This window comes from Pyrgilauda ruficollis, unplaced genomic scaffold (assembly GCF_017590135.1).
Source record: "Pyrgilauda ruficollis isolate IOZ18807 unplaced genomic scaffold, ASM1759013v1 scaffold7, whole genome shotgun sequence".
Classification (NCBI taxonomy): Eukaryota; Metazoa; Chordata; class Aves; order Passeriformes; family Passeridae; genus Pyrgilauda; species Pyrgilauda ruficollis.
The window spans coordinates 3,981,533-4,002,731 of record NW_024528821.1 but is presented as its reverse complement, the minus strand read 5'-3'; the positions used below and the strand labels follow the sequence as shown (position 1 = coordinate 4,002,731).

Genomic DNA, 21,199 nt, shown 5'->3' with positions numbered 1-21,199 from the left:
CAACACCCCCGCTACAGCCTGGGCACATCCCGCTACACGCCGCAGCATCCTCGCCCCGGAGGCCGCCCGGTCTCCACGGCAACCGCCCTCCCCATCACCATAGCAACCCCCTCCCGTCGCCATAGCAACCGCCCTCCCCGGCAGCCCGGCCCTCGCCGTTGCCATGGCCGCGTCCCTCCTCCGGTCGCCGTGGCGACGCGCCTCCCCGCGGGGCGGGCCGGCGGTGACGCGGCGGAGGTGACGCGCGGGGCGGTGGTACCGGGGCGCTCGGCGCTGTCTCCTTGTCCCCATCACGGCTCCCGCTCGGCCCCCCCGCGCCGCCATGTCCGCGCCCGGCAGCGGCGGCGACTTCGGGAACCCGCTCAGGAAGTTCAAGCTCGTCTTCCTGGGCGAGCAGAGCGGTGAGCGCCGGGCCGGGCCCGGGTGGGACCGGGAGGGGCCGGCGGGGCGGGGGCAGCGCCCGGGGCCTTGCGGGGCCGTGCCCGGGGTGGGGGACGCGGTTCGGGGAGGGGCGGCCCGGCCTGAGGCCTCCGCGGGCGGGGCCGGCGGGGCCTGGGGCTGCATTCCCGGCCTTTCCCATCGACCGGGGCTCCGTTCCCGGCCCTTCCCATCGGCTGGGGCCCCATTCCCGGCCCTTCCCATCGGCTGAGGCTCCGTTCCCGGGCCTTTCCGTCGGCCGGGGCTCCGTTCCGCCCTCCCGGGCCCGCAGTGCGCCCGCAGCCCGTGAGGGGAGGCGGCCCCGGAGCTGCGGGGGCTCCCGGCGGCGGCGCTGCCCCCCTGGCCGCGGCCTCCCTGCCGCCCTCGCTCGCAGCCGCCGGGGTTTTGTTTTGCCTCAAATGGCCTCCCTTTTGTGCCCCTTCCCTGGGAATAGGTGGATGAGGTGTGTGTTTTCCTCGGGATCGTGGTGTTTTCTCGCTGGGAGTGTCCAAGGCCCGTTGGACAGGGCTGGGAGCCGCCTGGGCCGTGGAAGGTGTCCCTGCCCACGGCAGGGGTGGAACTGGATGAGCTTTAAGGTCCCTTCCGACCCAAATCATCGTGGGGTTATTGCTTCTCACCTACTCCTCGAGTCGGGAGTTTGAGGTCTTGGAGGGATTTCCAGAAGTTTTCTGATTTCCCAGCCTTTCCAATGCAGGATTGACATTGCTGCTGATAGACGTTTGTCTAAGCTGTTTTTAGCCCTCTCCAATGTTCCTAATTTCTCAACCTTTTTAGGCAATTTATTCCTCTTTCCTCTTCTATCCATGTCTTTTGAATTTTTCTTGGCTTCCTCCAGCTTCCTGAGCCAGAATTGGAGCTTTATCTTTGTTTTTCACTTCTTATCAGTTCTGCACCTTGTCTCTCGATGATATTTGGAGATGTAAATTTAAAGTTTTGAAACAAACCACCAGAGTTTGCTCTGTATCTAAAATCTTGTTACAAAGGAAGGATGGGAGTGTGGAATATTGCTTTTCCACGCAGCCAGAGGCAGCAGAACAGCATCTGGGATATCACCTGCTTTGTTTTGATGTTTATGCCCCAGACTTGGGGATTACATAAGGAGCAGAACAGGGTAACAAAGCAGATTTATTGCTTGCCCAAAGCAAACAAGCGGTTCCTTGTTATCAACACACCTGCTTTGAGGGCCAGGTTATCTCCATGATGAAATTTGGACCTGCAGAGATTGATCTGCCTCTGTCATTTTGGGACTGAAATTTCCAGCTGGCTGTTTCCCAGGAAGGTGTAGCTGGAATGGCCTGAGATTGGCAGCTGCTGTCAGATCAGTGCCACTCCCAAAGCAGAGCTATTTTTTTTTTTCCCCAGTGCTGCTTGAAAGTAATTTTTCTCTTCTCTTGTAGTTGGGAAGACCTCCCTGATCACCAGGTTTATGTATGACAGTTTTGACAATACTTACCAGGTATGTGATAGTATTTATTTGCTTTTTTAATATATTTATATTAATGAATCCATGCCCTGCTGTTCAAATTGATGCCTGGGAGCCCATTTCTCCATGAGATGTCAGTTCAAGATCAGATAATAGGTTAAGATGGGCTGTAAAATGGTAAATCAAAGTGGTGTCAGGAAGTGCAGTGTCCAGAAAGGGAGCAAGGTTTAGATCCCCTTTGGATGTGGGATAGATCCTGTGAGAAGCCTTGGGGAAAATGGGGAGAATGTTGTTTTATGGTCAGGATTTCTGATGCTGAATATGGGAGCCTCAGGAAATGGAGAATGAATAAAAACCCAACATATTCTGACATTCCTAGTCTCTGTTATCTTTAGAGCTTCCATTTCAGTCAGGATAGTTGAGTCTGGAGTGTGTAGATGGATCTGCCAGAAGTCAGCTTGGTATATTCTGTCTCTCAATTTTTTTATTACTATTTTTTGACTAAAGGACTAAAGATAGGAAAAGCCAGGGAAGTCTTGGCAGGCAAAGAGGGGGGTGGGGATGAAGAGGCTGCAGATGAAAAGCAGAAGATGTGTAAGAGGCCTGAAGGTTTGGGGAAGAATTAATAGCATCAAAGGCACTCAGAAGTATTTCATGGGAATATCAAATATCTGTAAAGCAGATGAGATTAGGGCTTTATCTTTTAATTCAGCCTGGAAGAGTTACTGGGTTAGATTGGGGTGATTTGAAGTTGAGGACAAGTCACTCACTGAAAGTGGATTCTCTTGTGCTTCCTGTGCTTTTTCTTCTGTTCTTCCTTTCTTTTCCTGACTCTTGTAAGATGCTCTCATAGATTTCTTTATTGTTTATTGTAGTTGTCATAAACCATGGCCTGGTTGGAAAATAGACCTCCCAGAAATAAATTCTCCCTCCCAAAACTGACTGTGTTGCTCTTTACAATTGTTCAGTGGTACACATTCAGCTGTGAGTGTTAAGAGTGGGGATAATGTGCCTAAAACACTAGAATCTGATACATCAGGAGCTCTCTCCTTTTTCCTGCAGTTCTGATGAGCTGGGACAGCTCCTTGATTGAAGTGCCTGGGAGTGCACCTAACTTAGTGCATTATTTTAAATGCCTTTGTGCTGGAATTGCTGTAGCAATGGGAATGGGAGTGGATGCAGACCTGCCTGGGAAATGAAGCTGCTGAATGTCGCTGGAAGGGAAGCACATTCTGAAGTGGAAAGGCCTGGATAAACATGCCTTTTTAGCTTTCAGCTGCCCATATTTTATAGATCTTGTTTGTTCTACCTTTTGGGTATTTCTAACAAGATAATTCTTACCAGACTGAATTGGGGCAGGCCAGAAGGAGCTGCCAGCTCAGATACAATCTGTGTGGAGATACAGGAATCTTGAGTCTGAGGTTAAAATCCAGACTCAGAGGTTCTTGTGGAGCTGAGAAGTGTTGAGGAATGCTGTGAAATGCAGCTGGTGCAGATCCCCAGATAGCTTTGTTTTTATCACTTCAGTTGAAGGCAATTGAAGGCAAACCACTTCACCAGCTTCATAACAAGTTTGTGAACATTTTTGAGAGTTTGTGCAGCAAGGGGATACTGGAAGGCAAGTCACAGCTCCTAATGCTTCTCCTCTTTCCAGGCAACCATTGGAATTGATTTCCTGTCCAAAACAATGTACCTGGAGGACCGCACGGTGAGTGGGGCAGGGCTGGGAGGGCTCTTTCCCCTGACCCTTCCTCCAGCAGCTGCTGGAATCCCCCAGCAGCCTCCAGAGAACCAGCCTTGGCTGAATCCCATCACTGGTACAAGATCTGATACCTCCATCAGGAAGTCAAAATCTTCCATGGAAAATTTGGGCCAGGTAATGGCCACATCCCAGGGAATGTGCTGCCTCTTGTGTGGACCTGCTTTAGGTGCAGTTTGCTCCCTGAATGTGCAGCTCTGCCTCTGGGATTGCCTGGATGAAAAGGGCTGAGCAGACCTCAGGTACCACAGAATATTGTGAGGTGGAAAGGACCCACGTGGCTCATGCAGTGCAGCTCCTGAAGCCAATAAAAAGCCAAGGAGTTGGTGTTCCAAGTCTTTGAAGTCCTTCATTATTAGACCTCGTTCCTTCTCCTAGGAAGTTCTTGTGGTAACACAGCTCTGGCCTACTGCAGTAAAGCAATTTGGGATTTAGCCTGCATGAGATTCCTGTTTGCACAGAGACCTCTCATGCCCTTCTCCTGGATTTCCTCTCAGTATTTGTGGGTTTGCTCGTGTTTTGCCAGTATTTGCCTTTTTCCCATTTTACTGCTGTGTGAAGAGTGTGACAGAGCTGTGGAGAGCAGGGAACACTCCTGTGTGGAGCTTTGGGCCTGCTGATTCCAAAGAAGTCTCCTCCCATTGTGTGTGCTGAATTTCCTGAGAATTTCTCTGCCATTTTAGCAATGATTCCCTCTTAGAAAAGCCCTTCCTTAACCTTTGTTTAAGACAAGGATCCTGGGAATGCTGCTGGACACCTGTGGATGCCTGTGTGCTGTTGTAGTGATGTGAGTTTCTCATGGTTGTGCAAGTCAGGATGTCATTCACCTGCTGCTCTGCTATCCAGAAAATCCTATTTTCCTCCCAGTGTTGGAATGCTGTGAGCTTTCCTGGTTATGTAAGTGGTACACAGAGCCCATAAAGCCTGTTCAGATAACAGAGGTGTGGAGTGTAGATAAGAGGAGGAAGAAATACAAGCAAACAAGCTGAGAAAATTCAGACACTGGAATAGTTTCTCAGATGTGGTTAATGCTAGATTTTGCAATAGGCTTTGATTTCTGGGCTGGAAATGAGGCATGCTGAGCCTCCAGCTGGGATGTGTGCTTTGGTGGATTTGATATGGCCTTGCAGCAAAAGCTAGCAGAAGGGATCCTCATCCCTGGAAGCGTCCATGGCCGGGTTGGACAGGGCTTGGAGCAAGCTGGGGTAGTGGAAGGTGTCCCTGCCATGGCAGGGGTGCAATGAGATGAGCTTTAAGATCCCATCCAACCCAAACCATTCTGGGGTTCCATGAAATACATGTGGAATTTAGTTCTTTAAAACCATCTCCCAGGAAGGGCAGCTGTGTGACATTCCCAGTGCTGGGATGTGTGGCATTACATGAGCTGGAGCCACGTGAAGCCCCATCCTCAGTCCTGGCTGTCAGCAGCCACATCCATGTGACAGTTCCCCTCATTCCTGACAGACTGAGCAGTTCCTCCTTCTCTGTGTGTCCACATCTTCCCAGGCTTGTTGGATTGCAGTGCAGGAGAAGTCAGCCTGCAGGGTAGTTGTTCTTGGGGGTTCCACCACCTCTGGTTTCCCAGTGGGATAATCCAGGCTGGGCTGAGGTGATCCTTAGGGTCAGGAGTCCCACATCTGGCCAGCTGCTTGTGTGGCTGTTCTGGCAGGATCCCTGAGGCCTGGCTGTGCATTTCCCTTGTTAGCTGGTGCCATGAGGAGGGATCTAGGGCTTTCCCAGTTTCTGGTGTTGGAATGTGTGAGATATTCCTGGGTGTGTGGAGGGAGGGATGTTCCCAGAGCTCGGGAAGTGTCGCTGCCTCTCTTCACATTTCTGTTCCATTTGAACTTTCCTTTTGTTGCCTTAGTTTTGCTTCGCAACTTTATTTATTTATTTATTTATTTATTTATTTTGATTTCACTTGAGTTTTGGTTTTGTTCTCCATTTTCCTGCTGTTCCCCTTCCCCTTCCCCTGCACTTTTCCATTTCCCAGATCAGGCTGCAGCTGTGGGACACAGCCGGCCAGGAGAGGTTCCTCATTCCCAGCTCCATCCGTGACTCTGCTGTGGCTCTCATTGTCTTTGACATTACAAGTAGGTATCGAGCCCAGGCTCTGCAGGGATGTTGCTTTTAACACATATCTTGCTCTGGAAGTGGTGGTGGTACCCAAAAAGAGCTAAAATAGCCCATCAGCCACCTGTGGGTGTTGGCAGGGATTGGGAAGGAATTCCTGTGTCTGTGCTGGTTGTTGGTAGCCTTTGGAAAGCTTTACTGTTTTTCTGTTTTGTTTTGGTTTGGGTTTTTTTCTTTTTTTTTTTCTTTTTCTAACTTCAAAATGATTTTTCTTTTTAATTTCTGGGTACTGAGAGAGGTTATACAAGTAGCAGCTTCAGGTGCCAAAGCAAAGGAACATTGTCAGAGTAGGTAAAACAAAACAGGACCCTTTTAAACAGAAGCTGTGGAGTGACTTAGGAGGATTCAAGATTCTCATTTTGTTAGAAAAGAGACCTGGAGACTCACAAGAGAGCTTTTGAAAGAGGAGAGATGGAGCAACCACAATTTCTAAAGAACAAACAAGCTTAGAGGGAAATTCTCTGTAACTTGACATGAATGTTTTAATACAAGATAGGAAGTTATGAAGGGAATTATTTCATTGTAACTCCTTGTTATTGATTCCACTTGATCTGGTGGGGGTTTTGTTAATCTACAGTATCAGGATTTATATAAATTTCAGTAAAGAAAACAGCACAGGTGGAAAAGCTCTGGCCCAGCTTTATTCTGTTACAAACAAGTTTAGAGTGAGGACCAGGCATTTGTTTTGCTCTGCTAGGCTGAAGTACTTAACAAATAATAGGCTGTGATTTATCCTCACTATTCAGGGCAAATAATTTCTTGGTATTTCTCCCAAAGAAGTCCTGGGAATTCCTGGACTGGTGCAAATGATGTCAGATTGACCTGTTTGGGGAGCACAGAGATGTGCAGGTGGTGGCCTGTGCTGAGGCAGCTGGGCAGGATGCACAGCTTGCCATCATTTTTCCCACTGTGCAGGTACAGGATGCAGTTTATCCAAGCAGCTGGAAACATTTTGCCGGTCCAAGCTGCTCTTGACAGCTCCCAGCCATGTCAGAAGAAATTAAGTGACAGCTGATCTCATAATTCTTCAGTAACAGGCTGATCTTTGCAGATAATTTCATTTTTTCACAGTTCTTAGTAACTGAGAGGTTTAAAGTTTTCTCATGTTGCAGAAGGGACATGCTCAGGTACTTCTGGGGGCACAATGAATTTGTTTAGTTATTGTTGATGTGCTGGACATCCCAAAATGCAGGTGGAGAAATCCATGAGGGGAGTCCATGCTCAGCTCAGGCCCCTCCTGAAAGTTGTTCCTAGGGGGGGCTGGGCTCATTCTTGGTGTCCCACAGTGGTTGGTTGTATTTTCCCTTCTAAAACCTGGGCTTGTAGAAATGCAGCAAACCTGGGTCATTTCAGGGGTGTCTGTGTGGTACCTGCTCACTGGAGACCTTTCCTCAAATAACTTTACTCTGCACAAATTACAAATTAAACAAATTTTTTCACAGTTCTTAGTAACTGAGAGGTTTAAAGTTTTCTCATGTTGCAGAAGGGACATGCTCAGGTACTTCTGGGGGCACAGTGAATTTGTTTAGTTATTGTTGATGTGCTGGACATCCCAAAATGTAGGTGGAGAAATCCATGAGGGGAGTCCATGCTCAGCTCAGGCCCCTCCTGAAAGTTGTTCCTGGGGGGGGCTGGGCTCATTCCTGATGTCCCACAGTGGTTATTTGTAGTTTCTCTTCTAAAACCTGGGCTTGTAGAAATGCAGCAAACCTGGGTCATTTCAGGGGTGTCTGTGTAGTACCTGCTCACTGGAGACCTTTCCTCAAATAACTTTACTCTGCACAAATTACAAATTAAACAAATTTATAAAATTAAATAAATTTAACAAATTAAACAAATTACCTGGGCCAGCTCTGTGGTGCTTCCTCCAGTTGCCTTTTGCTGTGAGTCTGAAGGTTTGGGGTGGTTCAGTCACCACCTGGGTGAATGTTCATGGGCAATATTCCAGTGTGACAGCACTGTCCTGGGAGGGTGTGGAAGCTTAGGAAGTCGCTGTTGGGTTCAGCCTGATCCTCCAGCTCTGCTGTGACACTGCCCAGGTGCTCCCACTTTGTCACCTTGAGTTTCCTGGCATAGAGAAGAGCCCTGACTTCTGCTTCTGTAATCAAGTCTGCCGTCAAAATGAAGCAAGAGCTAATTGCTTTAACTATAAACCCTAATCTTCCTTAAGCCCCAGGGCATCAGCTCCACATTCCCTGATGGAGATAAGATGTTGTTTTGAATCTGACTGCAGGCCTGTGCTCTATCAGATTCTCTTCCTCTTCTAAACAACCAGTGATTGGTCCTGAAGAAGCTGCTTTTTCCTTGATGAGCTGCTTCATTAACCAGTGCTCTGCCTCCCTGCTGGGATTATTTGTGGCTGTAAACTGGGAACCAGTGGGTGCCTCCAGAAAACTGTTGGGAATGAGGAGCAATCCTGTTTTTAGGGACTGTGGGGCAGAGGAAAAGGACTTCCAGCATGGAAAGCTTTTTGTTTGGAGTGTTTGGGGAGTTTTTGAGCAATGCTGGTTCAGCCAGACCAGGGAGCTGTCATATATAATATATAATAATAACAGTTTGTACTTGGGGTCAAACTCTTCCAGCATTTTTGTGACTCCTGTGCTGTTCTGGAAGGCAGAACCCAATGCCCTTTGCACCACCTGAACCCTGCAGTGGGTAACACTTGCTTTCATTTCTGCTGCAATTTAAGTTATCATTGCTTCCATATCACATGAAAATCCCCACTGCCATCACATGGATGCTCCATGCTGGAGGTTGGATGCTGTTTTCCTGTCTGGTGTCTGTCCTGTGGGAATTGCCCCAAAAGCTTTGATCATAGCTCCAGGCTATGAGTCCTGTGGAGATCCCATCCATAACCCTGGGAGATCAGTGCTGTACTGTTGGCTACCCCCAGCAGTGAGGTGGGAGCCAAATCCTAGAGATATTTGGGAGTAGCAGGATCTCTGGGCAAGCAAAGGAGGGAATTTAGCACTTTATACACAGATCCAAGCAACAGCTCTGCTGGGGTTGGATTTGGGGCGAGCTGACAAGCTCACCTCAGCTGCTGCAGTTGGGTGTGGAAAGTGGCCTTTTCCCTAAAGGGTTTTCCTGCTCTCTCCTCTCCCTGTGGGCCGGGCTGGCCCCAGCAGGTGCGGCTGCAGCTCTGGGACACGGCGGGGCAGGAGCGGTTCCGCAGCCTCATCCCCAGCTACATCCGCGACTCCACCATCGCCGTCGTGGTCTATGACATCACAAGTGAGTGGGGCCTGCTGGCGGCTCAGGGCACTGCTCCTCTGCTGTGTCCTCGGTAGAAACACCCCACACGAGCAGAACTGAGAAGTTACAACCACAAGTTCTGCAAAAATATCATTAAAATCAAAATGTTTTCACCCCTTCCTTGTCTTTCCATCTGGGTGGGAAATAATTGATGTGGGGTGGGGAGGTTTAGAGAAGCACCTGAGTACAAGTGAAGCATTTTCCCTGTCATAAAGGAGTTTTCTCCTCAGCTTTGCTATTTCATTCTTCCCTGCAGACTTGAATTCTTTCCAGCAAACTTCCAAGTGGATCGATGACGTCAGGACAGAGCGAGGCAGTGATGTCATCATCATGTTGGTGGGGAACAAAACCGACCTGGCAGACAAGAGGTAATGGGGGACACTGGGGCCCAGAGCCAGGGACTGGGACCAGTCTGGCCTTAAAACAAGGCTTAGTTTTAAACACAACATCGTTTGCTTGTCAGGAAATTCTCATTTCTGGTTTCAGCAAAAGTTACTCCCTTTGCTGTCCAACAAATGGTTTAAAACAAACCCACCTGAAAAAATTGCTTAAGTGGCTCTGCACCATTATCTCAGTAGGGTATTTTGTCTGATTTTCCTCTTCACACTGAGGTAAAGGCTAAAAGCTGCCTGTAAAAGCAAGGAAATCAGCTGAATTTCACTGTTTTCCACTAATTTCTCTCACTCTCTCTGCACATGCAGCTGGAAGTTCATGGCACAATTTCTCCTCATTAAGAAGCAGCACAAACTTTTGTAGGATTGATCTAAAATTCTCTGAGTATAAATTTCATGTCATACATAAAATACACTGAGTTTGTGAATGTGTGAAAGGAAACCCAATTAGCAAAATCCAAAATTCCCCCAAAGAGAGACCCACGAATTTGATTAGACTCCTAAAATGACACAGATTAATGTTTTGGGAGGTGCCATAAAGCATTTTGCTTTAAAACTCTTAATTCTACAGCATGTCAACCAAAATAATCAATGTAGTGGGCTCTTAGAAGAGCACAGGCTTTACTTTATGTTCCTATTTCAAATCCTTCTCTGGATTGTTGATTTCACAATAATTTTGTTGAATGTTTTCAGAGATTTTTGTTCCTTAGGAGGGTTTCAGGAGCAGTGTAGATAAGGGAAGGTTTTTATTTTAATGGGTGATGCCAGAAGTTGGCAAAGGGAAGGTGGAGTGAACCAGGCAGTTCCAACCCTCACACATCCCAGAAATGTGGGCTTTGGGTGTCAGGGGATGTGTGAGGGCTTGAAGCCACAGCGGGATTTTGGTCTGATGCACAGAAGATCACCTCAGGAAGGTAGAACTGGGAAACACTTAGATCTCACAGCAAAACAAAGCCTTAAAAAGTCAAGTTCTTGTACTTTGGCTGTTCACAAGATTTTCTCGATCAAAGGAGAACAATTTATAGGTGAAATTAATGTTTTCTCAGCAAAATCTTGGCTTTTATTTGAATATCAGTTTACTCTGTTTCTTGGGATGATGAGCAGAGTGATCTGAGTGTTCCATTGTGGGACATTCCCACATTTTTAGTTCTACCCCCTGCTTTGCTCACTCCTGCAGTTACACATCCCTTCAGGACATGTTGTGATGTGGAGTTTCTCCTGTCATTCTGGTGGTTTTATGTCCCAACATCCCCAGCATCCCTGGCTGTTTGCCCTGCAGGTTTTTAGTTTTCATGCCCAGCAGGGAAAGCAGGGATAATTCCATTTGGCTTTTCCCACTTCACTGGGAAGCCTTTTGAGGTGCTCCATGCCTTGCACTTGGGAAATATTCCTAAATCTTGGTGCTCAGAGCTTCAGGAATACAATAAAAACATGTACAGTTCATTTTGGTTAAGAATTCCATGTGTGGTGAACTCATGATCTGTCCCTGAAATTGTTCACAAAAGCAAAATCCAAGATGCTGTCCCTGAGCCAGCTCTGGATTTTGACCACTGAGCCTCTCCCATGCCCTGGTGGGAGCTGGGAATAACTGCAGCTCCCTGACTGAATAACCTGGCATTTCCAATTCCTCTGAAATCCAGTTTCATGTGAAACTAGAAAGGCCATGGGATCATTTCAGCCTTGGTGTATTTCCTGATGTGCACAACAGCTGGCCTGGCACTGCTGGAAGAATTAAAAATACCAGAAAATAGTTTGAAGCAGCTACAGCTGAAGTTCATGCAGCACTGGAAATTCTGATTTTGGCAGCTGAATGTGACAGTAGTCCTGGTGTGGGCTGGAATTTGGGATGATGGGGAAGGGAATATCCAGGTGTCAGTAACAGGAGCTGCCTTGCCTTTCTTTTCAAAGGACCTTGGGGTTGGGTGAGGCTGGAATTCTGGGCCTGTAAAGGCTGGACAAAGCCACCTTTGGTGTCACAAAGGTGACAGGTTTTTTTGAGGCAGAATACAGGGAAGCCATTCATCCTCTGATAAAAACCAGAGATGAGGCAAGTTCTGAGGCCAAAAAGCAGCACTAAAAATAGCCCTGTTCCTGTTCAGTGCAGCCTGGTAAGCTTTTCATTCCACTCAATGTTGCTTCAGTTGGCTGGGGTTTTTGTGTTGTTTTTTTTCTTTCTCCCTGCAGTTTTCATTCTCTTATTTTTGGACTCTTTTGCTTTTGTTTGGTTTTTCTGTTCTGTGATTTGTTCTCATTACTGGAGACAAGTTTCTGTAGAGGAGGGTGAGGGAGAAGCCCAGGAGCTGAATGTGCTGTGTGTTGAAAGCAGTGCTAAAGTAGGACTTAATGGGACACAGAGGGGCAATTCCAGGTGCTTGTCCCCAAGCTGCTGCACTGTCCCTGCTGCTGGAGCCTTTCTGGAATCTTTGTGTCACCTCACAACATTGCCTCTTAGATTTTGAAACCCCCCTGTCTTGATGTGGGGATTTTTCCTTGCCTGGAATGCTGTGGATGAGGCTCAGGTGTTCTGCACAGGCTTCATCCTGTGCTGCTCATCTGCCACAGCTCCAGGGGTTCCCTGAGGTGGTTTCACTCCCAGCTGGAAGACCTGGGGGTGCTGAAGCCTCCAGGGTCCTGAGGTGGGGTGTACCCTCTTGGAGGGGGAGCAGCAGCTCACTGCCAGCCATCTCTAACTCTTCTTCTGTTCCTTGTGTCTGTTTTCCACCTTTGTGCAGGCAAATCACCACAGAGGAAGGGGAACAGAGAGCCAAAGAGCTGAATGTGATGTTCATTGAGACCAGTGCAAAGACTGGCTACAATGTGAAACAGGTACATCCAGGCTGTGTTACCATGCAGGGATCTCACTGCTCTGGGGCTGCTCCAGGGTGGATTTTAATCCTGCAGGAATTTCCTCTCCAGCCCCTGAGATGTTTCTTGGTTTGTGTAGTGCAAGCTCCTTTCCTGTTGAGTCAATGATTCTCTGTCAAAGCTAAACCTTGAAACAAAGGAGGACTCACTCCAGAATGTGCTGAGGGATGGGAAAGGGGAAAAATCATTGTTTTGTGCAGCCAGTCAGCTGGAATTTGGTTTGGTTTGGTTCACAGTCAATGCACTGTTTGCTGAAATCACTGCTGACATCAGTGGGGAGAACTGTTTCTGCTGATGCACTGGAGTAGAAGTTCCTCCTTCTGTTTGCCAGACAGAGAATCTTGAAATATTTTACAGGAATTGAGGTTGGAAGGGATCTCTGGAAATCATCCCTTACAGCTCTCCTGCTCAGAGCAGGCTGCCCAAAGCTGACTCCAGGTGCCAGTGTTTGATCAACCAAACAGCAAAATAACCTTTAAATTTTTGTTTTAAGCAGAATTTCTCAGATTTCTGCTTGTGCCCTTTGCCTCTTACTTGTGATTCCCCTCTCCACTGGTTCAGGGATTGTTCTGGATATGACAGAGCTTGGAATAAGGAGCTGTGAGCTCTGGAGGAAATTGGGAAACATCCTCAGGGGTTTGCTGCACACCAGCAGCTTGGTACAACCCCACAGTGGGGTTGGGAGGCTTTTGGGCTCAGTTTTTGTGGCTGTTCTGGATTGAACCCACTTTAGTGGTGGATTTTGACTCCTGTTGCCTTCTTTGCCCAGCGGGTGTTCATGAGGAGAGCTGGGATTTGAAGGCTGCGAACACCAGCACCTCACTGGGACCTTGGTTTTGCAAGGAACACCCTTTGGGGGTGGCTGAGGAGGGAAATCAGAGCAGCAGGAATTGCTCTGGGGTTTGATGCAGCAGAGTTCAGCAGCCTGGCAGTGTCTGCACTGTGTGAGGACAGCAGGGCAAGCTCTCCAAACATTGGCTGAGGAATGATGCAAACCCATTTTCCAGGTTTTCTGGGGATAGCATAGCCCTTCCCAGTGTAAGTGCAGCTCCCTGGAACCAGCAGTTCTGCTGAGGAATGGCTCTTTGGCAGCAGGACTGATCTGAAGGGCTGGGCTCTAAAAGCTCTGTTGTTCCACAGAGGAATATTCAGTGCCAGCTGAGTGATCAGAAATCCCCAAATGTGCACCCTGTGTGCACAAGCAGAGGCTGAACGTGGTAAATGATGTTTAGTAAGTGCAGGAGGGAATTCCATGAATCCCTGGAAGAATGTTACTAATTAATTCCACATTGTCTTCAAGCAGGAACAGGTGAAATAAAACTGGTTTTTTGTAGGCATTGAATAAGTTCTTTAATATAAGTTCTTTAAAACCTGTTACATTTCCTACATACAATTCTCATGGCATTTTTAATCACTGCTCTGCCTGCTAAAGTACCCACTTAAGGAGTTTGTGCAACTCAGGCTCACAGTCCTGCTGTAAAACAATGTTTCTAACAGGAACTTGTTTCTGACAAGCCTTGAGCTTCTCTCTTGCTGCTTTCCAGCTTTTCCGCCGTGTGGCTGCTGCCTTACCTGGGATGGACAGCACACCAGAGAAGAGCAAAGAAGACAGTATCCTTGTTTCCTATGGAATTGGGCAATTATCTGGTGTTAAATTTGGCTTACTGACTTTCTTTGGCACATTGTGGGGATGAGCCTTGCTGGGGTTTTGCAGGGATGTGGCTGAAGCAGGGCACGGAGCTGTTGGAGTGTGAGCAGAGGGATGGAGCAGCTCTGCCATGAGGAAAGGTTGGGACAATTGGGATTGTTCAGGCTTGAGGAGAAAAGCTTTGGGGTGACCTAATTAGGACTTGATGAAGCCAAAAAGAAAAATAGAAAGGGAATATTTACAGTGGCTTGGGGTGACAGGACAAGGGAGAATGGCTTCCCACTGCCACAGGGCAGGGTTAGATGGGATATTGGGAAGGAATCCTTCCCTGTGAGGATGGGAAGGCCCTGGCAGATTACCCAGAGAAGCTGTGGCTGTCCTGGATCCCTGGAAGTGTCCAAGGCCAGGTTGGATGGGGCTTGGAACAACCTGCAACAGTGGAAGGTGTCCCTGCCATGCTGCCCATGGCAGGGGGTGGCACTGAGTGATCTTTAAGGTCCCCTGCAACCCAAGCCACCCTGGGATTGTATGACTCTGTTTGTGGGCCAGGTATAAATATACACAACTAATGGCCAGCACAAGTTTTGCTTCTCCACTCGAACTGAGGCTGGAATTTCCACAGCTTTAGAACACCAGAGCTTGTTACTCTTTTTGTCCGTCCTCTGAAAGGTCTCACCATGTACCTGCCTTTGCCTGTGCAGGCAGGCCATGGAGAGAGACCCCAAACAGCCCTTCCACATCCTGTCCTAGGTGATTCCTTGACTGTCCCTGCAGTGATTGACATCAAACTAGAGAAGCCCCCCGAGCAGCCAGTGACGGAGAGCGGGTGCTCCTGCTAACAGCCCCAGCCGCACGGGCTCGGGAGAACATCGCGCTCATCGCCCCCCGGGGCTGCCAAACCATCCCCAAGCGAGCAAATGAACCCCTGGGTGCTGGTGGGGAGCAGCCCTGGCCGCCCCTCTCACTGCATGGTTTGAGCCCTGAGTGCAGAATGAGTGTCCTGTCTTTTTGAGTTTATTTTTTTATGTTGTTGCACTTTGGCACCACGGTGCCCTTCACACTCTCTTCTCTCTCTATTTCTCTTTCTCTCTCTCTCTCTCTCTCTCTTCCTCCCTGTCTCCCCCTGTTCCCACCTGGAGCCTCCCTGCTCAGATGTATCTTGTGAATGCCATGGAAAAGCTGCCGAGTTAGGGAAGACAAAAATGAAGCTTTGGTGGGGTGGGTTTTCTGCCTTCCCTCCTGCCTTGCATCCTCCCCCTGCCTTCTCCAGCCCTCTGTCCTGCATCCCCACTTCCTCTGGTAAAAGGCTGCTCCTTAAACTTAAACCAGTCACTTGGACTTGCCTTTTTGGACTCTGCAGGTTCCCAGGCTTTGCTTCCCGCAGGGCACACACCCCGTGAGCTCCCTGGTTTCTCCTTTCTGTGGATGACCCTGGCTAACTCTTGCTCACCACTTCCCAGTTTTGCCCCTCCAGTCACACAGGCCCTGGAAAGCCCCAGACTCTGAGAGCTTTGGCCTTGTTGCTCCTGTTTGTGTGGCAGGGACATCCCAGAGCCTGCTGGAATCTCTTCCCATCCAGAGGATGTTGGTGAGTGTTGGCTGCAGACGTGGGGGAGGACGAGGGAACGGAGGCTTTGCAGCCTGAGGCTGGGTGGGGAGAGATCCTCAGGGATTCTGGAAGCAAACAGTGACCTGGAATCCATCACTGCAGGGGCAATACCTGCCCTGGGAGTCATGGATGCTCCTCAGGCTCCTTCCCTGATCTCCATTCTCCTGTTCTTTGTCATGGAAGCTGCTTCATGTGGAGCAGGAGAGCCACAGCAGAGAGAAGGGCAACATTCCGCTCTCATTCCCAGGTTGCTGCTTGATGGAATCATTCCCATTACCTCTGCCCTTGGAGCAGAGCTCTGGGGTGGGACCAGCAGCCAATTCACTCCTGGGGGAGTTTTGATCTTTGCCAAAGCCGAGGGGAGCAGTGGCAGGGGATTCCTGTCACAGTGGGTGGAGGATTGGAAGATTGGATGCTGCTGAAGGGAATTCTGGTGTCACTCCCCAACATTGGAGGTTGGGAACTGCCCCCTTTCCCCCAGCCCCTGATTTTGAATTCATTCACAGAGCTTTTCAGAGATTTCCTGGGGTTTTGGGTCCATAGAAAGCTGGTTTGTCCGTTGGCAGAGAGGAGAATTCCGCTGTCCTTTCCCCACCTGGCCCGTGTGACACAGAGCACGCTGTGGTAGGACAGTGACCACAGCGTCACCACAGCGGGGGGGTCAGTGGCACTCCTTCCCCTCCCTTGGCAGGGTGTCCCTCGGTCCCTGACACCGTGTGTCACCTGAGGAGGGGAAGGGACAGCCCTGGCCTGGCAGCAGCTCACTGGGGTGCCCAGAGTCGCCTCCCCTGGGGCGAGCAGGAGGAAGCTGGGATGTGATCCCGTCCCCGTTCCCTGTACATAGCCCCTGGTGGGAGTCGCTGGTGTCGGTGTCCGTGTCTGTAGAACAGGTGTTGCTGTCCCTCCTCACAGGCAGCTCTGCTGTCCCTTCGTGTTGTTTCACGGACCGGGGCGGGAGGGGGGAGACCCCAATTAGGGGCGGGGGGTAATTAGTGGAATCCAATAGTTCCCTTCCCACTGTTTTTCTGGATGTGTTCCTGCCGTGTGTCCGGCCCCGCTGTCTTGTAGCTGTAGCGAGTAAGTGTGACTGTAACTCTGAGTAAGGACTGTGTGACACAGCCACAGTGTATCACTAAATAAATAAAGTTATTTCACCAACACTGCGCTCTCCTGCTGCCACACCAACCTGTGGGGAAGAGGGGTTTGCTCCCAGGTGTGATATTCCTGTCCTGAGCAGGGATGGAGGAGAAGGAGGAAGACAAGGAGAAATGGAGGAAGAGGAGGAAGGATGGAGCAGGTGGCATGAAGAGGAGGAGGGATAGAGGAGGAAGAAGGGTGGGAGGAGGAGGGACAAGAGGTGGAGGAATGGGAGAAGGAGGGACAGAGAAGGGAGGGAAAAAGGATGGAGGAGGAGAAAGGACTTTGCTGATGTTGCAAAATGTGGAATATGTAACAATGTTCTCAGGAGATCTCTTCTTGCGTTTGATCTTTGTTACTTTCAAGCCTGCTCAGCAAAAAATGAGATTTAATCCAAGAAACTGAGCAGCCAATGAGGTGGAAGTGATGTCCAGGTGTTGGAAGGACAGGTGACTTGTGGGTGGAATTGCCGTTGAGGGTTAGGGCTGGACGTGCTTCAGTGATCTCAGCCCTGGGGGAGGTTACCAAAGCTTGGGAAGGATCCCCATTTGGGATAACAACAGGACCCTGTGGATCCAAAGGTGACTCTGAATGGAGCCAGGAGCTCAGGGTTCCTGGAGCCCTCAGGTGAGCCCTGCCCTGCAACACACCTGGGACTGATCCTGCTGCTCCAGAAAGACCTGCAGGACTCTGCCAGTGCTGCTTCCCTGCAGCCTGAGCCCCTGGCAGTGCTCCCTTCATCCCTGCAAGTGTCCAAGGTCAGGTTGGACAGAGCTGGGAGCAACCAGGGATAGTGGGAGGTGTCCCTGCCCTCCCTGTCCAGGCACTGGATGATCATTCCCACCCAAACCAGTCCATGATTTTATGAATTTGTGCCTCTCAGCTCAGTTTTGTGTCACTAAAAAAATCCAGTGTTGCTGGAGCTGTTGTTTTCCCACCAGGAATCAGTAACTGCTTGAGTTCTGGAGGATGAAATGCACTCTGGTGGGCTTAATGCTTTGCTAATTAACATACCCCAAACATGAATGTGCCTTGGGAAAGAATCCACTCTTTCCTGTCAGCCAGGTCAGCAGGAAAACACCTGAGTCATTCCCTGGGAGGAGCTGCCCCGGGCAGGGGAGACCTTCCTGGAGCTCCTGCCAGGGAATGCTCTGAAGCAGGAAGGACAAATTCAACCTTGAAATTTTATCTGCAGCTCCTTCCCTACGGAACACAGAGATTGTGGGAAACCAGAATGCTGATACAAGAGGTCTCCTTCCCTTTCCCAGATGTTGCAGGGGCTTCCAGGATGTTCCTTCCCCTGGTGGAAAAACTAATTTTAAATTCAGAGTGAAGATCTCTTTTCCAGTGTCTTTTCCTCGTTCCCAGCCTGGCTCAGTGTCCTGCCCTGCTCCTGAAGTTCTGCTGGTGCCACCACAGCCACTATCCTGCCTTGCTCCTTCCCAGCAGTGCTGCAACACACTCCAGTGAGTCAGGGGCTGATTTCCAGTAGAGTCAGTGGAAAAAGCCCCTGAAACAGCTACAGATCCCAAATTTTCTCCTGCAGGCTGCAAGGGTGACTGGAGCTGAGCCCTGTCCCAGCATTTCCTGGGAATGGTGCTCATGGTGGGTACATCCCAATGTCCACAGATTTCCTGAGTGGGAAGAAGCTGAATTCAGGCTGCTGTACTTGATTTATTGATTGTTTTTAGAGAAAAAGTGGAAAACACCACAAGGAAGAGAAGGTCAGAGCCAGGGCTGTCCTGAAGCCATTACAATGTGATCCCACCAGGCATTTTTCCCTAGATTTGCTGATAATTTCCTTGGTAATTAACATTTCCAAACATCTCAGTCCTGTATTGTGGGGGTTTTATCAGCAAAGAGGCACAAACAGCCAGAGCTGTGCATGGATTGGGGCTGGATTTTACTCCTGGAGTTCCCAGCAACGCAGAGCGGAGGTGGGACAGAGGAGAATGAAAATTCCATGGCACAAGAGAGTGGAACAGGTGAATTTCCTGGAGGACAATGCCTGTGCTCTGCTCAGGAATGCTCAAGAACCAGGGGATCCAGAACCAGCCCAGAACTCACTTAAATTAAGTCTTGCTAAAATCTGGATCCTGCTGGAGCAGCTGCCCCCCAGGACCTACTTCACACCAGCTTTTCCCAACACCCATTCCCAGGAGCACAGCCTCAATCCCCATCCACCTTCCAGCCAAATGAGCCCCTTGGCATCTCCCCACGTGGGAAAGAGCCGATCCTGTGCAGGCCAGTGGTGCCTCCAGGGAAAGCTGAAACGTGAGGAGTCATCTCAGACGTTGGGAAGAAGGAGTGGAGAGGTTTTGGCAGGATGAAGCTCCCCGTTAGTGAACTGTCCGTTCCTTCTGCCGCTGGTAATCTGGGAGGGAGGGACAAGGAGAGGATGGCTGGGGGAATCACCCAAAATGTTCAGGAAAACACACATTCCCTAGTGGAGGCAGTGTTTGAGACCCTCTGGCTTTAAAAGTGCACTCCCACCAGTCACTTCAAGTGATTTCAGGGCATTTAGAACAAAATGTTTGTTTGAAATTATTGGTTCAAAATCCCCTCTGCTCTTAACTCCTTTTCTTTTCTTCTTAATGGCCACTTTCCATTCTATGAAGAATCCTTGTTTGGCTTGACTTCTCCCTTTTTTTATCCCTTAAATCTTGGAAATTTATGGGTGCAGAAGCAGAAACTGGGAGTTTACCCAGCCCTTCCCTTCACTCACAACTCAAACATCCTTAGGGAGGGATATCCACCATTTGCACTTGTGCCAGACCTCGTTCCTATGTTATTCAAGGATAATTAGCTGAAAGTCATGAGCTTTAAATTAACTTTTCCATTCCCAACCATCCCACCTTCCTGCTCTCCGAGTTTTCCTACATGGGCTGACAAAGCCAGGCCTCATTATCCTGACGTGGTGCCTGATCCCAAATCAACAGTCAGTGACCTTGGGCTGCTAAAGTGGGATGGAATGGACAGGGATTTATGGCAGGATTTATGCTTCCCAAGGAGCATCCCAGCACTGGGCACTCACTGTAAGGGAAGTACCGGACGCGCATCGTGATCTCCCGCGCCGTCTTCAGGATCTCCACGGCCTGGAAAATAAGGAAAGAATATTCCATGGGTTCTGTGCTGGGCTGAGAGGCTGCAAGGATGTGGATTCCCCATCCCAGAGCTCACCTTGCTGTGCTCAATGTCCTGGAAATCCACATCGTTCACTGAGAGCACCTGGTCCCCCTCCTGCAGCCCAGCCCTATGAGCATCCGAGTCGGGAATCACCTGGGAAGGGAGAGCAGGGATGGCAGCAGGGGATCTCCCACAGCTCCCCTCCCACACTGCCCCGGGGAGCAATTCCAGGGGCTGGGAAGGACCAGGGAGTGTGCAGGATGTTCTGAGGCAGCCAGAGCCTGCCTGGGGCTCAGCTGCTCCCAGCGGCACAGGCAGGATCCGGGCGGGAACGGCACAAGGACGGACACACCTTGGAGATGAAGATTCCCAACTGCGAGGCTTTTCCTCCCCGGATGTTGAAGCCCAGCTGTGGGAAAAGCCAGCAGGGAAATGCAGTCACCAGAACCCTTCCCTTGGCCCAGTTCTCCTTCCATTCCCCAGGACTCTTCTCCCTGTCCAGGGCTCTTCCAGTTCCCCAGGGCCCTCCTCCCTGCTCTGCCTACCGGAGGGATCCAAGGCCCGGCTGCTGCGGTGCTCAGCCAGGCAGCAGCGCCAGGTCCTCTCTCCCAATTCCTGCTCCCGGGAACACCTGAGGGGACCCGCTCCATCCTCCAGCAGCTCTACATCCCAACACACCACATCAGGAACAACCCCTCCCCTTGCCCACCGCCCTGGCATCTGCCACCCTGCCCGCCCCACTCCTGTCACGGCAGTTCCCCGTGCCAGGACGCTGCCAGTCGGGAATATCGCGATCCCAGCGCCTTTTTTGTCAGGAAACGCTCCAGGAACGCGACACCGCGCCCAGGAGCGCCGGGCCGGCGCCGCCCGCCTCACCTGCGCTCCGGGCGGCTTCTTGAGGACGATGGTGCGGGGCAGGAACTGCGTGAGCTCGTTGTTGTAGTCGGGGTGGTACACGCGCTGCGGGGGACGCGCGGCGGCTCAGCCGGGGCCGGGCCGGGCTCCCCCGCCCGGCGGGGCCCCACGGCCGCCGCCGCCGCCCCCGGGACGTGCCCCCGCTCCCCCCGTCCCGGGCTGACCTCGTGCGGCGGCACCCAGGCGGGCGGGCTCTCGTAGGGCGGCAGGAAAACCACCGGGAAGTCGTCGTAGGGCACCCGGCCCTCCATGCTGCCGCTCCGCCGCGCCCCGAGCGCGACGCACGGCGCTGCGATTGGCCGAGATCTGCCCTGAGATCCGCCCCCTGCCTGACGCACCCGCACGCGATTGGTCCCGCTCCGCCCCTCGCGCGGTCCCGTCCCCACCCTCGGTTGACCCCACCCCTGTTTGACGCACCGGGCTGCGATTGGCTGTCGCCCCGCCTCTCGGCGACGCACGGCCCCGCGATTGGCTGCGGCGTGGCCCCGCCGGACGTCCC

The 21,199-nt window shown here is 50.6% G+C and overlaps 2 protein-coding genes across 6 annotated transcripts; one reads left to right on the top strand and one right to left on the bottom strand.

Moving 5' to 3' along the window:
• Positions 1-207: 207 nt before the first annotated feature.
• On the top strand, positions 208-16,680 carry RAB41 (RAB41, member RAS oncogene family). Of its 5 annotated transcripts, none has more exons than XR_005956631.1 (9): positions 239-401; positions 1,836-1,894; positions 3,516-3,569; positions 8,882-8,987; positions 9,265-9,376; positions 12,133-12,226; positions 13,810-13,876; positions 14,688-15,131; positions 15,274-16,680. XR_005956631.1 is itself a non-coding variant. In XM_041485168.1 (9 exons), exons 2-9 carry the CDS (start codon positions 1,869-1,871, stop codon positions 14,750-14,752), a joined length of 624 nt encoding a protein of 207 aa, XP_041341102.1. In that variant the 5' UTR covers positions 267-401; positions 1,836-1,868; the 3' UTR covers positions 14,753-16,680. The 5 variants fall into 5 exon arrangements, 3 of the variants coding, with proteins under 3 accessions (XP_041341100.1, XP_041341102.1, XP_041341101.1); XR_005956630.1 differs by having other exon boundaries at positions 14,688-15,501; positions 15,625-16,680; XM_041485168.1 differs by adding an exon at positions 5,614-5,713 and having other exon boundaries at positions 267-401; positions 14,688-16,680.
• A 1,637-nt stretch (positions 16,681-18,317) lies between these two features.
• On the bottom strand, positions 18,318-20,977 carry PDZD11 (PDZ domain containing 11). Its single transcript, XM_041485148.1, has 6 exons — positions 20,865-20,977; positions 20,662-20,745; positions 20,138-20,194; positions 19,840-19,938; positions 19,694-19,754; positions 18,318-19,033 (listed from the first exon to the last, which is right to left on the bottom strand). The coding sequence occupies exons 1-6, from the start codon at positions 20,949-20,951 to the stop codon at positions 18,999-19,001; spliced, it is 423 nt and encodes a 140-aa protein (XP_041341082.1). The 5' UTR covers positions 20,952-20,977; the 3' UTR covers positions 18,318-18,998.
• Positions 20,978-21,199: the final 222 nt, after the last annotated feature.

What these genes read in the sequence shown, in the direction of transcription:
- RAB41 (XM_041485166.1), top strand. Translation starts at nt 323, where the DNA reads ATGTCCGCGCCCGGCAGCGGCGGCGACTTCGGGAACCCGCTCAGGAAG. An exon ending in TGTACCTGGAGGACCGCACG is followed by an intron (nt 3,570 to 8,881) that starts GTGAGTGGGGCA and finishes TGGCCCCAGCAG; the next exon opens with GTGCGGCTGCAGCTCTGGGA. An exon ending in AGAGAAGAGCAAAGAAGACA is followed by an intron (nt 13,877 to 14,687) that starts GTATCCTTGTTT and finishes CTGTCCCTGCAG; the next exon opens with TGATTGACATCAAACTAGAG.
- PDZD11 (XM_041485148.1), bottom strand. Translation starts at nt 20,951, where the DNA reads ATGGAGGGCCGGGTGCCCTACGACGACTTCCCGGTGGTTTTCCTGCCG. An exon ending in AGGACATTGAGCACAGCAAG is followed by an intron (nt 19,755 to 19,839) that starts GTGAGCTCTGGG and finishes CTTATTTTCCAG; the next exon opens with GCCGTGGAGATCCTGAAGAC. An exon ending in CGTCCGGTACTTCCCTTACA is followed by an intron (nt 19,034 to 19,693) that starts GTGAGTGCCCAG and finishes CCTCCCTCCCAG; the next exon opens with ATTACCAGCGGCAGAAGGAA.